Source organism: Orbilia oligospora (assembly GCF_000225545.1).
Source record: "Orbilia oligospora ATCC 24927 unplaced genomic scaffold scaffold00004, whole genome shotgun sequence".
Lineage (NCBI taxonomy): Eukaryota > Fungi > Ascomycota > Orbiliomycetes > Orbiliales > Orbiliaceae > Orbilia > Orbilia oligospora.
In genome coordinates this window covers 2,201,747-2,222,558 of record NW_011645561.1, presented here as the reverse complement: position 1 = coordinate 2,222,558, position 20,812 = coordinate 2,201,747, and the positions used below count along the sequence as shown (strand labels likewise).

The 20,812-nt window shown below is 46.4% G+C and overlaps 8 protein-coding genes across 8 annotated transcripts; 4 read left to right on the top strand and 4 right to left on the bottom strand.

Moving 5' to 3' along the window:
* Positions 1–726: 726 nt before the first annotated feature.
* On the bottom strand, positions 727–2,103 carry AOL_s00004g648 (uncharacterized protein; the record flags this gene model as incomplete). Its single annotated transcript, XM_011119297.1, has 3 exons — positions 727–1,620; positions 1,705–1,917; positions 1,987–2,103. 3 exons carry the CDS (start codon positions 2,101–2,103, stop codon positions 727–729), a joined length of 1,224 nt encoding a protein of 407 aa, XP_011117599.1.
* Positions 2,104–5,295: 3,192 nt separating this feature from the next.
* On the top strand, positions 5,296–5,562 carry AOL_s00004g647 (uncharacterized protein; the record flags this gene model as incomplete). Its single annotated transcript, XM_011119296.1, has 1 exon — positions 5,296–5,562. The coding sequence occupies one exon, from the start codon at positions 5,296–5,298 to the stop codon at positions 5,560–5,562; it is 267 nt and encodes an 88-aa protein (XP_011117598.1).
* A 1,399-nt stretch (positions 5,563–6,961) lies between these two features.
* AOL_s00004g646 (uncharacterized protein) lies at positions 6,962–8,326 on the bottom strand (the record flags this gene model as incomplete). Its single annotated transcript, XM_011119295.1, has 6 exons — positions 6,962–7,036; positions 7,093–7,233; positions 7,303–7,529; positions 7,606–7,872; positions 7,935–7,970; positions 8,035–8,326. 6 exons carry the CDS (start codon positions 8,324–8,326, stop codon positions 6,962–6,964), a joined length of 1,038 nt encoding a protein of 345 aa, XP_011117597.1.
* A 414-nt stretch (positions 8,327–8,740) lies between these two features.
* AOL_s00004g645 (uncharacterized protein) lies at positions 8,741–9,743 on the top strand (the record flags this gene model as incomplete). The annotated part of the gene is made up of 2 exons (XM_011119294.1): positions 8,741–9,199; positions 9,288–9,743. 2 exons carry the CDS (start codon positions 8,741–8,743, stop codon positions 9,741–9,743), a joined length of 915 nt encoding a protein of 304 aa, XP_011117596.1.
* Positions 9,744–9,929: 186 nt separating this feature from the next.
* AOL_s00004g644 (uncharacterized protein) lies at positions 9,930–14,439 on the bottom strand (the record flags this gene model as incomplete). The annotated part of the gene is made up of 7 exons (XM_011119293.1): positions 9,930–10,105; positions 10,159–11,065; positions 11,122–11,239; positions 11,300–12,140; positions 12,202–14,084; positions 14,206–14,244; positions 14,315–14,439. The coding sequence occupies 7 exons, from the start codon at positions 14,437–14,439 to the stop codon at positions 9,930–9,932; spliced, it is 4,089 nt and encodes a 1,362-aa protein (XP_011117595.1).
* A 564-nt stretch (positions 14,440–15,003) lies between these two features.
* AOL_s00004g643 (uncharacterized protein) lies at positions 15,004–15,703 on the top strand (the record flags this gene model as incomplete). The annotated part of the gene is made up of 4 exons (XM_011119292.1): positions 15,004–15,056; positions 15,126–15,346; positions 15,409–15,549; positions 15,669–15,703. The coding sequence occupies 4 exons, from the start codon at positions 15,004–15,006 to the stop codon at positions 15,701–15,703; spliced, it is 450 nt and encodes a 149-aa protein (XP_011117594.1).
* A 220-nt stretch (positions 15,704–15,923) lies between these two features.
* Positions 15,924–16,364, bottom strand: AOL_s00004g642 (uncharacterized protein; the record flags this gene model as incomplete). The annotated part of the gene is made up of 3 exons (XM_011119291.1): positions 15,924–16,032; positions 16,130–16,173; positions 16,263–16,364. 3 exons carry the CDS (start codon positions 16,362–16,364, stop codon positions 15,924–15,926), a joined length of 255 nt encoding a protein of 84 aa, XP_011117593.1.
* A 1,849-nt stretch (positions 16,365–18,213) lies between these two features.
* Positions 18,214–20,273, top strand: AOL_s00004g641 (uncharacterized protein; the record flags this gene model as incomplete). The annotated part of the gene is made up of 2 exons (XM_011119290.1): positions 18,214–18,811; positions 18,892–20,273. 2 exons carry the CDS (start codon positions 18,214–18,216, stop codon positions 20,271–20,273), a joined length of 1,980 nt encoding a protein of 659 aa, XP_011117592.1.
* Positions 20,274–20,812: the final 539 nt, after the last annotated feature.

Sequence of the window (20,812 nt, the reverse complement as noted above, 5' to 3'; positions counted from 1 at the left end):
CCGCTGAAGAAGGGTGCCCAAGGTTGAGCTGTAGGCAAAAGATAGCCATATTTGCCAAAAAAAAGAAAAGAAAAGAAAAAAGACAATAGACCGAGACCATTGCCGGCATTGTCTGAAGAAAAATGAAGCGAAAACTTCCTGTACATGAATATAATGTTCGAATGAAAATAATAAGACTTGTGCAGGGGCTATGCAGTCAACAAGAATGATAAAAATGCAAAGAGATCAGCTGTAATCCGAAATAACCGCACCATAATAACATAATTATCATCGATAAAATAAAAAAAGCAAAACGTCAAGGAATATCCAAAAGGACGAGGTGAGGGGTAAAACAAGAGTAGTTCTGGCCGGGTCAATGTGAGAAATGACTTTTCACTAGAGATGGATAGTGAGAGGCCGATAATGTCCCCCGAGATGGGTGGTTGGAATGGTGAAGTTAAAAAAAAAAAGTTACAGAATGTGCCACCCAGCCTATATCGCTCCTGTTTAGATGAGAAAAGACAACAATCAAGCATGACAATGATAATGATAATAATGGTAATGAGAATTATGAAAAGAGGGGGGTGGGGATGGGGATATATATATATAATATGATATAATATGATATAATGGCAGGAAGTAAGAGAAAAATAGAAGCCAATGGGCGAGCGGAGGGACGGATGGCCACAAAGGTGATTAGAGCCATTCTTTTAGAGGACTTGGATTATGTCTTGAGAGCTGTCCCTTTCATGTTTTGAAAGGGAGAGATTTAAGCATTCGAGCATCTACATCTGACCGGTGGGGAGGATTGGGGTCTATTAAATTGGATAGTTGCATAGGGTGTGATGGAGCAGGTGGGCCAGCGGATGAAGACCTTGGGGGCGACTGGAGCTGGCCAGCGGCTGGCCGAGAGGTCTGTGAGCCGTAGGGAAATGCACCAGTTTCAGAAGGGTAGCCCTGTTCTTTGCGTGACTCGCTCCGGGGGTCGGACAAACGTCGCTGTGGTGTAGAACCAGTCGTTTGTGAAGTTTCAACTTGGTTTTGGTTGTATTGGCGTTCATAGTCCGCTGTCGGATAAGAACGGTGCTGTTGACCAGAGGACGTAGTAGATGGGTATGAAACATTATTATAATTACCACTTCGGGATGGTGAGTACTGTCTGGGGGGCGGAAGGGTTGCTGGAGGCGATGCTGGCGGGTTTGCGTTTCCTCCTTGCCAATATGCAGGGTAGTCTCCAGCTGAGCCCCGCCTCTGTAGACTATGAGGAGGGTAATTGTTGGGCGCTAAAGGCGGCAAAGAAGGTGGACGGTCGTCGTAGGATCGGTTATATTGGTTGGTGTGGTTGGGGCTTGGAGGTCGGCCGTAAGCATGATGGGAAGGATAGTCGCCTTGCTGGGTCGATTGGGGAAGCGCAGCGTGAAGTGGTAGCGGTTGACCATAAGAACCGTATAGCTGTCCGACTGGGCGTGCTGGCCCACCCCTTGGTGGGATAAACCCCTGTTTCAGATGAGGGTACTGGGTGTGCGCTGGGACGAAAGCCTGTGCCTGTGATGATACTGGCGTAAAGACACATTCTTGGTTGAAGCGTAGGCAGTTCCCACATCTTCCATCTGCGGACGAATCGAATCCAGAGCAACGTATCTGTGGTTTTATTAGCGAGGTCTCTAAATATGAGGCTGCACATCTTGGCTCGGCCGAAAAGGAGAGCGGCGGTAACTTTTATACCTTTCGACGCCTGCAATACCTGCAGGCAATTGCAGTCCGTTGTCTTGGGGCTGGGGGTGGTACTGGAATCATTGGTTCTCTAGGCACCTGTGCCCACATTTCGCTGGGAGGGGGTAGCTGCTGTGGATACATTTGATCCGGAGGTTGGACACCATGAGAAGGCATCATCGTAGGGTGCATATTCCTATCTTCAAGAGCATGGCTCGGGATGTTCTATCGAGTATATTAGATGCGGTTGGATATATGTGAGGAGGGTTCACACCAGTGAAGGAAGTAACATACGGAATCATCACGCCCTCGATGCGAAAGGCGGTCGTCTGCTGGCGGCCATTGAGACCGCATTCTCGGGTCATCTTGGTGATTCCACGAATTTCGATTGCCGGCGTTCGACGGATACATGATGCCGATATGTGTGTTTGTGTTTGTATTTATACGGTATATCGTTTTCCTGAGCTGTACAGGATTTCTAATCCTTCCCTACAGGACCGCCCAAGGCGCTCTGCGCCGTCCAAAAGGTGCTTCGTCCCGGCCTTGAGACGAAACGCGTGTTCTGGTTTTTATTGAGCTTAAGCCCAAATAAATCGAAGTAGGATGTTGTGTTGAAGATAATAGGTAGCCCTACCCTTCCCTCCTTCCTTCCTTCCTCTTTATTATTATTAAATATATATTGGTTTTTCCTTCCTTCCTTCGCTATTGTTTTGGACGAAATAAAACGTATTGAATGAGAGGGAAGTTTGATGTCGGGTCAAAAAAAAAATTTCGATCCCAAGAGCAGGTTTCGAGTGTCGGAATACGGAGGAGGCGCCGAACAAGGAACAACGATGCCAAAGAATTCCAGTATCGAAGGACGTATTCCCGGGGAACAGAGGGAAGTGATGCGAGGGTCAATTGCCGGCGTCAACAAATGAGTTGGGATTGAGAGATGTGCTGGGTAAGGTCCAAATAACGTGACGTTGGAACCGTTTTTTTAGGTATTAGGAGCTACCGAGTGGATATAAATTGTCAAAAGTCAGCTATTATACTTCGTGGAGGACAAAATGACAATATCGTATTTCTTTTTCAATTTATGTTACAGGCTGTTGCTACCCCTGGGATTGTATGAACGTAGCGGGTGATAAGAAAACAGTAGCTCAATGGTGGTATATGTATATATATATATATATATTTATTTTTAGGTGAGGCGACGGGATATGATGAGAATAGACTCACAGAAAATGACGGGCGAGATGTAAGCGCGAAGGTTTAATAATTGGACGAAATGCGGGTAGCTGTGGGACAGTAGCAACTAGAGAGACGCAGGATGTTAGGAAGGAGATAGCTGTTAGACGAAACCAACCAAACAGGGTTTGAAAAGTAAGTGAGTAAGTATGTAGGATGGAAGGGGGAGAGAGATGGAGTGAGGAAAGGAGGAGGAAGAGGGAGAAAAAGAAGAAGAAGAAAAAGAAGCTAATGGAGGCAAACACCGAATAAAGGGAAGTGAGCAGGGAAAGGGAGAGAGAAAGAAGAGAGAGAGTGTGTGTGTGTGTGTGTGTGGAGAGAGAATGATGGAGTGAGTGAAGGAGGTTGAAGGACAAGACAGGTAAATTAACCAGACAGACAGACTAAAACAAAGGTCGCTTGGAAGAGAAAAAGAGAAAGAGAGAAAGAGAGAGGGAGGGAGGAGTGCTAGCAATGATGATGGGCAGGGTATAAGAATAAGGAGCGGGTTGACCGTTTCAACCGTGCGAGAGGAGCGGCGGCGGTGGTGGTGGTGGTGGTGGTAAGCTAAAGGTGGTTGTAGGTGGCTACGGACTGACCTGGAAAGCTTTGCTTGTCTGCTAATAGTTTTGTAGTTTTAGTTTTAGTATTAGTTTTGGTTTGGTTTTTTTTTTTTTTTTTTTTTTTTTTTTTTCTGGGCTGGAAGGGGGATAATATGCCGCGACGGGGAGGAGGAGGAGGGCAGAGGGGGTGGGGGTGGGGGGAGAGGAAAGAAAGGAAAGGGAAGGGAAGGGACAGAGAAAGAAAGAAAGAAAGAAAGAAAAAAGATGGGATGGAAAGGAAAGAAGGAGGAAGGGTGGGTGATACAGTGTGATAATCAAGAGCTATCGGAAAGAAAGCAGCGAGTAGAAGATATGTCGACAGGGGTTATGTTGGTTTATGATCGATTGTGTGAAGTTGAGAAGCAGATTGGAGATGTTTATTATATGTTTAAACAAACCATACCTGCAAGGTGGTTATGTTATGTAAGTCCAGTACTTACTTTTTATTTATTTATTTCCTCGAACCCACTAAGTTCGTAGGTACAAAAGTATATAGTTAACCGGCCGGTCCATAAAAGATTTAACTATTTAGGTAACCGGAGAGAAAATGCTTCGAAGGGATCGAAGAGACGGTAGTAAAGTAGGAGAAGTGAGGGGAGGAGGAAAAGAAGGAGGAGAGTAGGAGGAGGAGGAGGAGAAGGAGAGTAGGAAGAGGAGAAGGACAAGAAGAAGGAGAAGAAGAGGAAGAAGAAGAGGAAGAAGAAGAGGAAAAGGAAGAAGAGGAAAAGGAATAGAAACACCGAGGATGTAAAAAAGAAAAGGAAAAGGAAAAGGAAAGAGAAAGTGGGTGTGTGTGTGTGTCAGTCAAGAAGTGGTCAGTATGTAAGTAAGTAAGTATGTAAGTATATACATACTTACTTGGGGAAGTCAGTAAGGATGCCATCTCTTGATCCCTTCATCATATCATCTTCCATCATCTTCATCATCTTCATCATCATCATCATCATCATCTTCTTCTTCTTCTTCTTCCATTTTCATCACCATCGTAATCATCATCACCATCATCACCATCTCCTTCTCCTTCTCTCGCTCTTTTTCATTTACCCTTCATCACTTCTTCATGATCCTCTTCTTCTTCTTCTTCTTCTTCTTCTTACTTCATGTTTAACCCTCCTCCTCCTCCCTCCCGTCGTAAAAATATGATATAAAATTATTAACATCCAAAATCACCGCGCACGCACGAGCAAACGAGACGGCTGCGGGACAACCATCGCAGGGGCCAATCCCGGGCTGGAACCTCACCATGAAATTACTCCAAGTCTGGTTTCTTTCCCTTCCCTTCCTTTTCCTTCCCTTCCCTCCCTTTCTTTTCCTTCCCTTCCCTTTCTTTTCTTCTTTTCCTATCCCGGGGATACCTAATGACGATGATAATAATGATGACGACGATAATAATAAGAATAATAATAACGATGTACTCTTACCTCCAGTACTGTATGTATGTATGCATGTATGTATGCACGCATCCATCCATGGACGTCCCAATGACCAAAACCAGCCGAGTTTAAGGACATCCTTATCGACGCCCGGCCCGGACCCCTTCAAAGGCTTGCTCGATAACCATACTAGGTAACATGCGTCCATGTCTGTGCCTCTATAACTCAAACCACCACCACCACCACCACCACCATTTAATCTCGAGTAGGTATTGTGCCCGACTACTCAATGTACCCACTTACTTCATAAATACTGACTTTATAATTCCATCTTAACATCTTTACATACCCGCATTCATTATATTGAATATTGAATATTGAATATTAAATATCGAATATCGAATATTCATATACTACCCATGTGTATCTGCATGTTTGGGTTTGGAGGCTCCCGCATGCCAAAGCCACCCACGGCATTCTCGCCTTTCGGTGGAGACCATGGGAAGCCTCGCAATGGAAAGCGAGACGCTCATGGGAAGCCAGCTTGGTTCATCGAGGATGCACCGATTTTCCGTCCCGTCCCGTTCACCCGTGTATTGGGACTGGGACGGGCATCTGCCAATGCAGTACTAGGGTTTGTGCACTTAATTAAGAGACAGGCACATGGCCTATACCAGCAAGGATAACGCTGGTCCCAACCTTTTGCCTATTCGAGGGGCCCAAATCCGACCCTCATGCGCCCGATACCATTGGCACACAAGATATGTGCGTGCCGAAGCGTGGGTGTGTCCGCTTTTTGATTTTGATTCTGTTTTTTTTTTTGATTTTTGATTTTTGATTTTTTTTTCCCCCTGCTTCGCTTTCTCCCCCAATTCCCTTCTTTTTTTTCTTTCTTTCTTTTTTTCTCTTCCCCTTCTCCTGTCTACATACTAGTATGTATCAGCAGGTCACAAGACAAGGCAAACAAGCAAGCAAAGCAGGCTTTTTGGGTGGAGCCCCGGTTTGGTCAACCCCACCCTGCTGGAGCTCCGATTCACAGAGAAGCAGGTACTGCTCTGTACTCTACATATATGGATATATCCGTTGTCAAAGGCAGAGGCCACATATTTTATCCCCCTCGCAGAAAACCATAAGTCAGGGCGATTAACCTTCGAGATACGATTTATAGTTTCCCTCGAGGCACAACTGCGGTGCCTTTCGCTTTTCTGGCGCTTGGGGAGTTTAATTAGGCAAAGGCGCTGTCTACTTTGCCTGCTGTTACTGCTCACAGGATCTATTCCAAAAAAAAAAAACCTTTGGGTGTGACAGGTCAGCACTCAGGTCTGCATGATGACAATACGAGAAGCAGAAAGCTGATTGATGTCTATCATGGGGAGCTGAGAACATTCAGACCCCCTGTTGCGGCGAATGAGAGAGCGGGGACAAAAGAAAACATACATCCTGGAATTCCGCTCTGTCCGATTTGGGGAACCGCATGCATTAGCGGCTGCATGAGATGGAACTTTGAAAGTCATATGACTTCCTAGACATCTTTTTTTTCTTTTTCAAGTACCAACAAGAAGTCATGCTCTTGATGAACCTGCTCTCTTGATTGGTCCATCCTGCATGGTGTGATTTGTTGGGCGAGAATTCGGATATCCGAGGACGAGGACTTTACATGAAGCCGTTGCGGAATTGCCGCTGGGCCGTCGCCTGTGCTGCTAATCTTAGAAAAGGTACGAGGTCCGAAATCCACGATGACGAAATAAAATACAGGACAAACCAACTTTGGGATAAAGTTACGTAGACTGAAAAATATATACTTTTTTGAGCTTCAGATAAATTGACTTGCCAGGGTGTGCATATTCGAGCCTAAAGGTTCTGAGAAAATCAAAATATATATATATATATAATAATAATAATGTAAAACAGATAAAATATAAAATATAAAATACAAAATAAAGAATCTCGAATCTTATACCCACATTATTTCGGAGGTTAGTAGATAGAAGACTCACACACCCATTCTCAAGCAGAACTGGCCACATCAAATCCCAATCACTTGATCTGTAGGCCTAGAAACTCCCCAAAGAATCCGGTGTTATACTAACCACTACCGTTGGTGGTACCAGCATTAGAAACCCCTGGATCCGGCATCACGATGGAATTGAGATACGTGATCTATAACCTAAATCAGCAAAAGAGTAGAAAGCGACTAGGGCAAGTTGATGACATACGAATGGCTCCAGCGCACGGAAAACGTCCACTATAAATTCCATCGAATTCGGGAGCAATACTTCGGAGTCCTTGATCCGCTTGCCTACCGTGTAGCTTTTCAACCGGAGAAGGTCGATATCATCATGTTCTCTATCATATCCCTGAGCGCTAATGTCAGAACGTAAAACGAGATTATCAATTTGCGATCTTATATCTTCCCCCCGACATACTTTTGGAGCCGTCTTGAGCGCACCCTCCGAATTCCGCTCCAGGAAATTATTCACGGCTTGGTTTTCGATGGCCTTGGAGGACATACGCCCGCGGGTGCCCCCAGTATCCAAAAAATTGGCAAAAAAATCCCGGGAGACCAGAATGTCCTTTAATCCCCTTGGGTTGCGGTCTATTTCACGACGCATGAGTGACAAATGGGTCGCTTCTGGATGCCAAAGGCCGCCTCCTAAGTCGTTTATATAACCGATGGTACAGATCAGTACACGCACTTACTCAACAGGGATTTCTTGGTGGTCTTTTACCAATGAACGACAGGTCTCCCGGTTGGATTGAAAGATAATATTTCGCATAATGACCTTGTTTGCCTGTTCGGGAGAAAGCTACAGAAAAATACTCCTTGTAAGGAACCTTCGAGTTCGAGAACCGAACATCTCGATGTATCCGGAAAAGATTATGCCTTTCTAGGGGAAGAATTGGCACCGTCCAGTCAACTTTAGTGAGCTCTTCCTGTAGCGTGCTGCTGAAGGACTTAAAATCTGCCAGAGCAATCTTATAGATGCCCTTGTGTCCTATCCAGGAAGGTGTTATGATGTTTAGCCTAGAGACACGCTGAACATGAGAGTGCGCAAACCGTGAAACCAATCTCTATGGTTATTCTTGGCCAAATCTGCCTCTTATTAGTCCTGTGAATACCACTAGTCCAAAAAATGATATCAAGCTGAATTTCAAACCTTTGAGGAAACGAAGTGTTTCGGGGTTTAGAGTATGATCAGTGTATTCTTCAATAGCAGAATCACTCTCGGATTGAGTAGACGGCGTATCTAAGGCCTCATTGTCCGTCGATTCACCTGATTCCCCCTGATCACTTTCGTTTTGAGGACGGCTAGTTGTTTTTGATGTGCGGCCTCCGCGGCCAGTCTTTTTAACAACCAGTTTTTTGGTAATCTTGCTTGGTTTGGTTTTCGTAGACAATCTATGTGGCGCGGTGTTTGGCTTTTTTTTCGTTTTTTCCTTTATAGCCATGACTGTTTTTGGTGGCCCAATATATAAAAATGATGTATTGTATTGGGGTATGTATATGAGAACGGGATGAAAGGGAGACAAAGTAGGTAGCTGCTTAGTCTAGGTGGAGGTAGAGGTGACAGAAGCACACCTCGTCGTCCCAAAACGGCTAAGTACCGCCTGTGGATTATGTAATCACACCCTCCCCAAAAAAATAATGGCATTGAAATTATTGATTTGCGGACTTAAGAATTTACCTGTACAGTATAGCTACCTGTATGCGTCCCGACATAGCATACAAGCATTCCGCCCCAATCTGTGCTCGGCCTCTGTGAATCTGGGCTTGAATTTGATTACTCCAAAAAAGGGAACAGGCCCATCAAATATTTGGAGATAGCTGGGTCTTGTGGAGATAATCTGTTCGAATTCAAACATATGAGTTCGGAAAGGCTAAAACAGGAGTTCAACTCCAGGAAGAAGGGCATCTTAGGAGCTCTTTCATCTGGCACGGATGCATCCCCTAAAGGGAGTGTGGACAAACAAATCATACCTATTATGGAATTATTGAATTCCCATCCCGGCACAGTAACCACAAGCAGTTGTTCTGGAAGAGTGTCTGTGTTCCTCGAAGGCAGAAAACAGAGCTCCACCGCATCAGCGTCTCAGCAAGAACGTGAGACAGACGTCGCAACAGCAGGGGGTAAAGGTGGCGATGGGAGATGGCTCTTTGTCACGCACGATAACTTGTTAGACGATATTCTACAGGAGAGCCGGGATGACAATGCCTTTCTAAATACAATATTTGGCGGCATACCATCAGAACCAGCTGCCACACAGCTAATTGGCGAGTTATCGACTGGGACAAGATATGTCCATTTCAAATTTGAGCCAATGGTAAGTAAGAGCAACATGCCCCATTCAAAATCCCAAAAAGCTTTTCTTTCTTACCGGAAGCTAATCGTTTAAATGATACCGTCTCTAGATCCTCCATGTTCTAACAGAAACATTAGAGATTGCCAATAGATTGCTCACATGCGCAATATCCAGCTCCTTCCGAGAGTCTGGGATCGTCAGCCCTTTAAAAAACCCCATTGTCGCAATACGGACCATGGGATTAGCTTTTGATGCCCCTGTTGGAATCTATGATCCGGAAAAGAACGTGATTCAAAGGTTCATGGACCCACCAGGGCTCAGAGTGCTGGCGCGGCTCACGGGCGACCGCTTTCGAGAGAATTCTAGACGCATTGACTCCCTGTACAAAACTTTACTATCCGCGATGGAAGCACCCGAAACGCCCCTGGAGTCAAAGAAAACACGGGCTTTTAGGAAGAAGGCGGAGGGGATGGACAAAGGGAGGAAACTTGCCGCCACCCGAGAAGCTCGGGTTGAGACCGACCCGCTAGAGGACGGCATTTCCTTCCAGGAAGAAGTTATGTGACTACCGATGTATGCGTCTTATAGAATTTTAGAACACCCGAGATTTGGCGTGGATGTGCAATCCATGCACCCGCATCCGGAAGGGCAACCATAGTTGCCGCTCTCAGTCCACTGCGAATGACACTCTGTATGAAATATATGGCCGCAGAACAAACATGGCGTATAAAGGCCTTGAGAGAGGGAGGTCTTAGCGGGTAATGATCATCGAGATATGTACGGAGGAGCACAAACCTTTAATGACAGTGTTGCAAATAACACATTGTAGGCTACGGGTGGGTTGGTCTTTGCACACCGCGCAGCCGCTGTGAGGTCGTTTTGAGTTGGTCGAGGTAGACCCGCATTGCGGGCAGCAGCCACCGACGACTAGAACATTCAAATTAGTATTGTGGAATTCGCGGAGCGAGGTCAAGGCATACCAAGTCCGTCCCAAATTTTATCTTGTTTTCGAGAAAAAGTTTCTAGTTTGTCGAGGTTGATATCATTAAAAGCTTTCAGACCATTGAACTTGAGGATTTCTAGTCTCTGAAGTGGCAAATCCCAAGTATAAAGCATGTCCGCGTAGGTTTCTCGGTAATGGCGGAAATGCTGTTGCCTTGAATTATCAAGCAGAGGGACGCTCATGGCCCCCTCGTCATCGAAGTGTTCGAGATGATGGAGTTGCAGGTCAATTAGGTACTCTTCCTCGGTCTCGTCCCCTTCTTCAGTCACTATTCCCCAACCGGAAGTTTTTGATTTCCCGCGATTTTGATGTTCCGGGGCCCAACTAACCGTTGAGGATTGTTGGTTCGTTGCTGCTATGGAAAAATTCACATTCTGTTCCGGTGGTGGAGGCTTTATTTTCCTACCCGGCGGAGATGCCCCCATCCCGTTCAAGCCACCAGCAATAACTGCCCCGAGCCCCCCTTGTGATGTAAGTGCTCTTGCAATTCCTCCTGTGATGTTGCTTATACCAGTAGAGCGCTTCACTTGATTCTGACCACTTTGGTAGGGATGGTGATGGTTGTGAAGGTGTTCTGGAGACGAAGACATCGATTGAGCACCGCCCAAGTCACTATGGCCACGTATGACTAGGTTGGGTTGTGTAGGTGGCGTGCCACCGATAGAGTAGGGTGTAGTGGGGTCACTCGCAGATGCTACCCATGGGGTACCTGCATTATCGCCTAGAGACGAACTGTAGGAGTTCGGATAGGTGACAAGCGGGGTATTCGTTCCTGACAAATGCTGCGGTGATAGTGTAAATGAATCCGACCTTCGTAGTGCATTTATAAAACTGGGGTAGTAGTCCAGGGAAAACCCTGGGGATTTTAATGAGATTGGCATTTCCTACTCGACATTAGTGAACATTGCTGTTACCGTAGACCCGCCGTAATAAAACCAACCTTCTGGGACAGATGCAGGCTAGCGGATGTAAAGCTAGATTTGGCTTCCGGTTCAAGAAAGATGCAAGAGAGCATAGCAAGCATTTGAGGATTGAGCTTCTTTTCGAAATGAGAAATCCTTTTGGTGAGGTCCTGATTTAGCTAATGCGAATACCAGCGAAATCGTCCACAAACTTACAGTTTTTCGACGAGCCAAATTCCACCGCCTGGGTGGTTTCCCCATTTGACCCTCCCGTAGAACTCATCCTTCCCTGGGCCAGGGTGCTGAGGTGTTCCTGTGTGTGATCCCAAATTACGCCACTGTGGTGACACAACCAACATTGGATCCTTGCCAGGAAGGTCTGAAGATAGTTCGAGTGGGATTTCTTTGCAAAGTACTAATTCGGCTAATTTCCACGTATCTCGTATATCCCACTGTTTCCATGTGCTAGCGATCGATGCATTGTGTTTACAAACGTCAGTACCAGTGCCGTATATCGCGTAGTCTTCTGCTAGCTCCCGGTTGCTAGGAAGCAGGTGCGAATAGTCGTGGATTGCTATATAGTTTTGATGCTGTTTTCGAGACCCAACAGTGCCTGTAAAAGGTAAATCAGGTTTATTAAAGTTATGGGAAGTTTTGAGCTGGCTTGTCCCTGCAGATCTTTGGATGGACCGACCCTCGTTTCCGGCTTGCGTCGACCTATCCGTGGAATCGTTACGGTTCCGCGAGCTAGCTGTACGGAATTCATGTCTTTCCTTCCAACGTGCTACCGAGTAAACCAGTTCTTCCGAGGCAGAGGAACTCCCCAAGTCGCTAGAACCGGAACGTTCCACCTCATCGCCCGATTCATCAGCACCGGTGGCAGACGCTGGTCGTAGATTGCGGATGGTCGATGATTGCAAACGACCAAATGATTCAAACAATCTTCGAGACGATTTGTCCGCAAATGGGTCTCGTAGCCGCTCAGAAAAGTTCAAGATTGAAATCAAAGATTTAACAGGCTGTTCTTCTTTGGGAGGGAAAAAGCAGACGAGTTTACCTACTACTGGATTAGTATGAATTTTGAAAAGAGATGGGGGTTGGTTGGTTTAGGATCATACCGGTCTCGCTCCACATCGCTCCACAAGCCTTAGCTAAAGGCACACTGCCCTTATTGTTCTTCCGTATTAATTGTTTCAAGCCCGGAGGGCCTTGATCGGGGCCTCGAGCCAAAGCACTCCCGATATCTTCATCACTGCTACTTTCGTCTTCCGGGGCACCTGGGCCGCGTTTACCCCCCCAGTACATGGCATCTTCCGCCCTCTCGCCCAGCAGAAAACTCAAACAAGCCTCCAAGCAGAATTTTCCGTGCTCGAGGTAACTGTCGGCAATTCTCTTGAGCTGCATGTAGATCTCCTCTAGTTTATCATCCATAATTTTTGTTGTCTTCTCAACCTGGAATATTGGATTTGCTCCAGGACTGGGATAATGGGCTGGGAAGTGAACAGAGCATCGTAAAAAGACCCACTGAGAAGAGAGGCCCCAAGGGCCTGAGAATGACATCAGACAAGTTCTGTTATTGACATTAACCTTATCAAATCTTATCTTCGAAAACCGTAGCCCCACCAACGTAATTTCGTCAGAGAGGCTTTCTGGCCCGGTCCACCCAAAAGTAAACGTAGGCTTTATATTGAGATCGAAATTGCTGCTGTTTTCTAATTTTTGGCCTTCATCAGAATTACCCCCCAGGCCAAAGACACCATCACCACGGTGCTGCATTTTGATACCCTTCATCCATTGGATAGGATTCATATCTCTGTGTAGGGCTGTTGATTTGGTATTTGTCCTCTGTCCAGACATGAAGCTTTTGCCCAACCCATGCTGCCTGTTTGATAAACCGAATCTTGAAGCCGAAGAAACAGGACGGTGAGAAGGGGCATTTACTCTCAAGGGGGGTGCGATGCGCTGGCCGGCATCAGTGAGAGCACTTAAACGAGGCAAAGTGTGCAATTTGTCGTTCGATTTAATGGGCGGCTCTCGCCGGAAGGTTTTATACCGCGCGCCCAGCCTGGTCAACCTGAATCGCAGTTTGGCTTCAGGATCGTGGCCAATACCTTTCATTAATCGCAAAGGAATCTCCCATAGGCGTATCTCGCGATCCTTACTCCAGGTTACAAGCTGAAACTCCCGATCATCCCGATCTGGATTTGTCCCACCTCTTGAGCGCCAGAGAAACTCCTTTACGGGTGCGCTATGATATGAGAATTTAGTGACCGGTTCCGCATATGCATCGCCGGTGGCACGCCTGTCATAAAGAAAAAGTTCATTTTCCCCACGCTGGGGCATAGCCATGATCCCCCAGCCAAATGGTGTGTGCCGGGCCCTCCACACAGGATAACTGGTCCGTAGTATGCGTTCTGGGTCGCTATAGCCTTTGGAGTAATCCCAGAATTTGACTGCTCTGTCTAGAGAGCAGGTTACTATACCGGTCTTTCGCGTCCGGTTCCAGTCGATGCCATATATTTTTGTATCATGGGCTTCTATTGTGTGCAAAGGGAAAGCACCCTTGCGTTTATCCCAGATATGCAGGAGCCTGTCGTGTGAAGATGCAATGACATTTTCGTCTTGTCTATTGTACTTGACTTGGGTTGCTCCGGCAAACCAATCGCTAAATGTCAGGACAGGTCTTCGTGACGTCTTCATGTCCCATATATGTACAAACGAATCCACGGCACATGTTGCAAGATGGTCAGGGTTGTGAGCCGAAAAGTTGATGTCGGTAATAGCCCTGGAATGGCCGTGAAGGACTGTTTCTACTGCATTTGTCGACGGACAATTTAGATTCCAGACCAGAGCCTTTTGGTTCGAGGTGCTGACCACCCAATAATCACGGATCGCGAATGGGGACCATTGTACGTCGGCAACCTCCCAGGAGGAAAGATGCCTCAAAAAACGAGGGGGGTTGAAAGGGCTATCTAAATCGATGATATGAAGGCCGTCTCGCCTGTTTGATACCTTTAGCTTCATTTAAATATTTATCTCCCCTTTCTCCCTTTTGTTTTTCTCTTTTTTCCCGATTCATTTGATCGCTTTTTGTTTATAGTAATTGCCGGGAATTGACTTACGATGCAAGGACGACGTCTCTCCCACTAGGGCTTATAGACCTTTTTCAACAAAACCCTGTTACCTCTCATGTATCTCTGTGAAAGAGCCAGTATACAATGTTGGACTCACATGGCACCGACATTTTGCTCTACCCTGATTGTCATACTACTTTTGAAAGTCCCAGAGTCGTACGCGGAGCCGGCCTCGCGGCCGGCCAAGGCATCTTTGGGACGAATTGAGACCGAGTCCGCCATTTGTTAAGGTTATCGTCCGGTATCCAATATAGATTCTCGAGTGTTTTCCGTTTCCTAATCCCCACTAACTACTCCATATATGATCTCGTCGTGCGAATATGTTCGAAAAGCCCGATACAGGACACCGCCACACCGCCATGTGCATTGGTCGGGGATGTTCTATGTGGCGCAGTGGCAATTGTAGGTGAGCGTTATGCCTGTAGTGTAGATGTGAGTTACTTTGCAGTTGGATAAGGGGCATGATTCCATGTTAGCGATGGAGCAACTATACTTACCCTGCTAGTCGGAGCGTCATCTGCTGTTGACATGTCTTGTGGCGCGAGTTTTCGAAGGAAGAGTTGGTTCGTGCTGCTCAAGGGCGGCTTGACTTAATTCCCAGTTAGCCTGGGCACGTGCAGCGGTCACTCAAGACCACCCCCGCTACAAGGCATATGCGTACATCCCTTGCTCTCACCGGTATTTCCTACCAGCATCGACTGTAACTATCACTCAGATAAAATCCATCCAGCATCACCGACAACAAATAGGATTATCCATCCCAACTTCCCCATCGGAGATCCCAGAATGGCTCTCCCGAAACGTATCATTAAGGAAACCGAACGCCTTGTTGCAGAACCGTGAGCTCAAACCCAAATAATTATTTGCGCCACTGCTATGTTAATTTGATGGTTAATCCAGAGATCTAGAGTACCGGGCATCCAAGCCATTCCCCACGATGATAATCTACGCTATTTTGACGTCTCGATACATGGACCCGCGCAGTCGCCATACGAAGGAGGGGTATTCAAATTGGAGCTCTTTCTTCCAGAAGACTACCCTATGACCCCACCAAAGATTCGCTTCCTCACCAAGATATACCACCCAAATATCGACCGTCTGGGTCGGATATGCTTGGATGTTCTCAAAGGTAGCATTGAAATTATGATACTCATTGGACTAGCTCGACTGATTAATTTGCATACACTACAGCAAACTGGTCGCCGGCGTTGCAGATACGAACGATTCTCCTTAGTATCCAGGCCTTACTCGGCGCGCCAAACCCGGACGACCCGCTCGCGAATGATGTTGCTCAGCGATGGAAGGAAGACGAACCAGGGGCTATCGCTACAGGTGGGCATATTTCCTTTTCCTTTTTTTTTATTATTTTTTATTATATATATATATATTTATATTGGGAGAGGGGAAAGTTTTGGGCTTTGTGAGGTGCTAACTTCGCTACTGGATTTTAGCTCGAGAATGGACCCAGACACATGCTGCTCCTTAGTTTCGATATGATTTGGAGGGTATTCTTAATAGTTGTGAATGAAAATTAGGATGTTTTGTTCGGCAGAAACTAGCAAGTTTGCATGCGACTTGGGTCATATCAAGCAAGTTGCCACCCCCGTGATTGTTTAATCATTCTTCTCATTATACCCAGAATCGGATACCCAGATTCTATCTCCCTCCTCTCGTTCTGGTTCATGGTCAAAGGTTGGATATAGGAATCACTGCTGCTGCTCTTGATGTTGCTGCTGCTGCTGCTGCTGGAAGCTCCTGATTTTTGATTCGATTTCATCTCTTCGGGTGACGAGGACCTCTCTCGTTGAGCGAAGGCTAGATTAGCGTTAGCTTGCTTGTTTTCCTGGTTTGATACAGCGTAGATGCAATGGTGATTTTTAATTTTTATTTTGGCTTTGGTTGTTTCATATACCGGGATATCTTGAGAGGAAGGCCTTCTTCCTGGATTTTCTTGACCTAGAGCAGATAGATAACAATAATTATAAGTTCAAGGTACCCAACCTGGGTAGGGCGAGTGCGATTGGTTGAATATTGGTGCTACCTACTTTTTGGGACTCTTCAAGATTGGCGCCGACCCACGCCCCGCAGGCTGTGATGGCGGTGACTGCGATGGCCAGGACTGCTATTTTGGGATTGATGCTAGGCATGATGGCGCTGTTGACTTTGGTATTGGTATTGATATTTGATACGTAGTCTTTCGCAATGCAAATATGCAAATTGGTAGTAATTGGCAGCACTATAATATTGGTGTCTCTACTCACCAAACCTAAAAAACCGGATCACGTGATGTGATACCGGGAGGAGATCAAGTCGGGTCAGGTCAGGTTAGGTCAGGTCAGGTCAAATCAGATCAGATGAGATCAGGTTGGTCGGGTCAGGTGCGAGGAGCAGCAGGAAGGCCTACAGCGATAGATCTTGCGTCTCAGACTTTCTTCATTTTCATTTTGTCTTCCAGCCTCCCCTTTAGATTCCTTTTTTTTTTTGCTCTTCTGTCCTTCCATTCTTTATTCCCCCCCATCCGCTGTGCATGTTCCGCCGTTTGAACAGACACAAAGATAGACACAGACAGACAGATAGACAGACAGACAGACAAACAGACAAGCAAAGCAGACAAGGCGAACTGTGGTGAAATTGAGACCTGATTAGACTCATCCATCAATCATTCATTTTTTAATTAATTTCGACCTGGAGAAGCGAGGTCGGGGATTCGCCTCAAGGCCCGGGAACATTTAGGTCAGTCATAGATCCGGGAGGATATACCTACTTATCTTCTAGGTAGGTATACAGTCATGCAATGCAGTAATAGTCCCAAGTAGTAGTATGAAGTATGAAGTATGTATGTGTACATGATGTAAAAAGTGGAGTGACATGACCTGTGTTGTGGCGTACGCCGGACCCGGTCCAGGATCTACCGCTGCGTTCTGAGTCCAGAAAACACTTTGCTTTTTCTCGATGACTCAACACCGAACAGACTTCAGGCTCCGCCAGCCAGCCAGCCAGTTTGCCTCCGCTCGATGACCACAACATCCCCCCCATCTATTCGATTTTATTTCATTCCATTCCATCCATCTTCATATATAAACTGACTGGAGGGTTGCCCCGGGGCTAGTTTGATGCTAACTTGGTCTTTCCTGCAGTACAATAATCATCCCAATATCATTTAGCATCATCATCACCATCACCACCATCACCATCGTCAAACATCGACATCAACATCAACCCACGCTTTTCGAACAAAAGGATAGAATCACTCACTCACTCACTCACTCATCAACTCCGCCCGCCCTCCCCCCCAAAAAAAAAAAACAACAACAACAACAACAACGACAACAACAACCACCAAAGCCACTACTTTTACTATTACCACTATCACTCTGACTTTTACTACGACTATCTTGCATCATGTCTTTCTATTAGAAAATCAAACTATCAACCCAAAAACACACTTACCTGCAAACTAAACTCCGAAATGATTTTCAAACAGAGCACTGAAGTTCCGGTCATTCCAACTATTGACGCTCCTTTTGCCGCCACTGGAACAACTTCGTTTTCTATTTCCTTGTCTCTCCTATAACTGCTCTCTCTTCATCCTCACCTTTTGAACTCTTGCCTGTCAAAATCTAAAATATCTGATCATTCGTAACCGCTCGGTTCTCCTTTGCAACACGACGGGAAGATCGATTATCAGTCATTAGAGCACTGCCTTATACAAGAAGTATCTTTCTTTCTTTTCTTCCTTTTATATCTTCTATCTTATATCTTATATTTTCCTCGTCCAAAACTTGATACCTTTCTCTTCCTCTTCTTCCGTTTCTTCCTTTTACAGCGTTGCGTTTTTTTTTTTCCCCTTCCCTTTCTTCCGCTGTGTCGCCAAAAGTGCATTTTGGTCTTGGTTGGAGTCATATTCCTATCACCCCGGGAACAACCCTCCCAAGACGACATATAACCCTCCCGCAACACTCAAATATCTAAATCACGACCCCAGCTACCCACAACATGCTCCAAGGACCTGTGATATATTCGTCTCTCGACCATAGACGGTTTTTACCCCTTGAATCGTCATCGTTGTCATCATCATCATCGTCATCATCATTATCATATATATCTACGGCGTCACCATCATCTGCGTCGCACTCAAGTTATGATGATTCTATTCATTCGTCGCCACCATCCTCCTTCGACTCACCCACATCTGCCAAATTCCTAACACTGTCGGATCGTCTTCCTTCTTCCCTCTCAGCAGCGTCTTCATCGTTGTCATACTATTCCCCTGCATCTGCTGTATCATCTGCCACGTCTGTGGATATCGCGTCCCCTTACAGTAGTCTCGAGTCCGGAAATTCGTTAAGCGAGTATGATACCCCACGTCGCACTAATGCGGCTGCCGAAGCCGCGTTGAAGCACGCTTCGAATCTGCAAAGGCAAGCTTCCTCTGCCCAAGCTTTACCTAAAGAGCAGCTACAGAATCCACGACGAACGAGGAGACTGTTAGATACTCAGGATGCAAATCCCGTTGGTCCCCAGCTTATTGCCGCACCTCCACCTCTTGTTCGACAAGCTGACCGAAAAGTTAACTTCGTCGATAATCTCGTCGGTAAGATGACAATCCTCTCCGTTCGCCCTCACGAGCTCTAGTTGACGCCATGCCTTGCTTTTCGCGCTACCCGCCAAAAGACACCGCTGCACAGATTGTTGAGGCTATCTGGCCGTCGTCCATGCAGAAACCATGTGAACCATCCCTGGGTAGAGTTTTGCCTTTGCGAACTTTCATCCAAGAGACCCTACGGAGGTCACGCACTTCGTACTCTACACTGCAGGTCGCTCTTTACTATCTGTTTGTCATCCGGGCCTTTATTCCGATTGATGAAGCTGCTCTTCACCTTTCTGAGTCTTGTCCAGATGCTCGAGCCTTGCAATGTGGGCGACGTATGTTTCTGGCTGCTCTTATTCTTGCTTCCAAGTACTTGCAGGATAGGAATTATTCGGCACGTGCTTGGAGCAAAATATCTGGCCTGAACATCACGGAAATTAACACAAACGAACTAGCCTTCTTAACGACGGTCAACTGGAAGCTACATATTTCGGACCACATATTCGACAGATGGACTAAGATTGTCCTCAAGTGTACCCCTACGACGTCAATACTTCCGGCGAAAGCCTCTGTCCACTGCAATTTTGCCTCAAACAGATGGATTCATATATTTTCGCAATTGAATGGCTCGTTGGATTTGCTTATCCTCGAAGATATGCTCGCCGAAGAGTCGCCAGCCGTCCGATGCACGGAGTCTAAGCTCTCTAGCTTGCAAACTATCAACCCCGAAGATTCCGCGGCCTCTGTGCCGAACTTTGCTACAGCATCTGTATCAGGCAAAATCAATTCTATGGCTTTTGCTCTAGCAGCTCCTACGGTAGGCCGTGGCATGTGTAACGAGAACATGCCTACCAGATCTTCTGATGAGCGGTTGCCAGCTCGTTGTTCCCGCAAGTCCTCTTTGTCGGTTTGTGAAACCATTGATTCCTGTCAGATGGATGTCTCTGCGATCAATAGTTCGATGCCTACCTGCTCTTCTGCTCTTCGCAACTTAACACGTTCTTCGGACAAGTTGACGATAGTGGTTGATCCAAGGCAGCAGTTGAGCTCCTTAAGCAGAAGCACAGCCCCCGTTCAAGTAACACCCGTGCGGGAGCAAATCCTCGGAAATGTTCGCATGGGGTCAGGGCACACAATCCCGACGCCCTCTGCTGTATCTATGCCGCCGGTTTCTGGGAAGAATCGGAAGCGTGGCAATGAGACGCCTGTCGCATCTCGGCACCAGAAGAAACAAAGAGATAGGCACGGTGAACCCGACTCTCAAAAGGTGTCGGAACCTGTTGTTCCTTCTGGCCTCACCCCGCAGATGCGACAGATGAACACCAATTTCTCGATTTCGGGGAAGAAGGGAAACGGAATACGGATGAACATCAACCCCGGGCTCTCCTTAAGCAATATGGCGCATGGGCAAATGATGAGGCCAGGCACTGGCCAAAGGTCCATGGGACATGTTGTTTACGGCTAACCCCGGGGGGCCTAATACCCCGCATGAGCAATCTTGTGGCTCATACTCTGAAAGAATCGAAAATCCCAATTGTCGGATCAAGAGAGAACTTTTGCGCCAGCCTTGGACGCGCCTGACTCAGCATTTATTTGCCAATGTTGTGGCAGCAGCCTGGTTGAGACTTCTGTTCTGAGCGTATTACGACTGGCGGGGCTCAGGATTCTGATAGTGTGACTCTTAGACTGTTGATGACCAATTACAAATCCTAATAATCCACACCCTCCCCTCCCCCTAAGATTCCTCTGAATCATTGAATCGGGTGGGAATTCTCATATAATATTCCGATTCTCATTTGCTTTTTGGTTGAATGCATATGATACCCAAGCGGTGTTCTTGGCGAGGGAGTAATCGTGTTTTGATTGACAATATTACTTATTATTTATCTATTTTTGTTTGCAGCTATCTTTTCTATCTCTTGCCTGCTTCTTCAACCCGACCCTGTTTTTGTTCTCCCTGCAGTCTTCTAGGTTCATCGGAGTCACGGAAGGGATTTTTTTTTT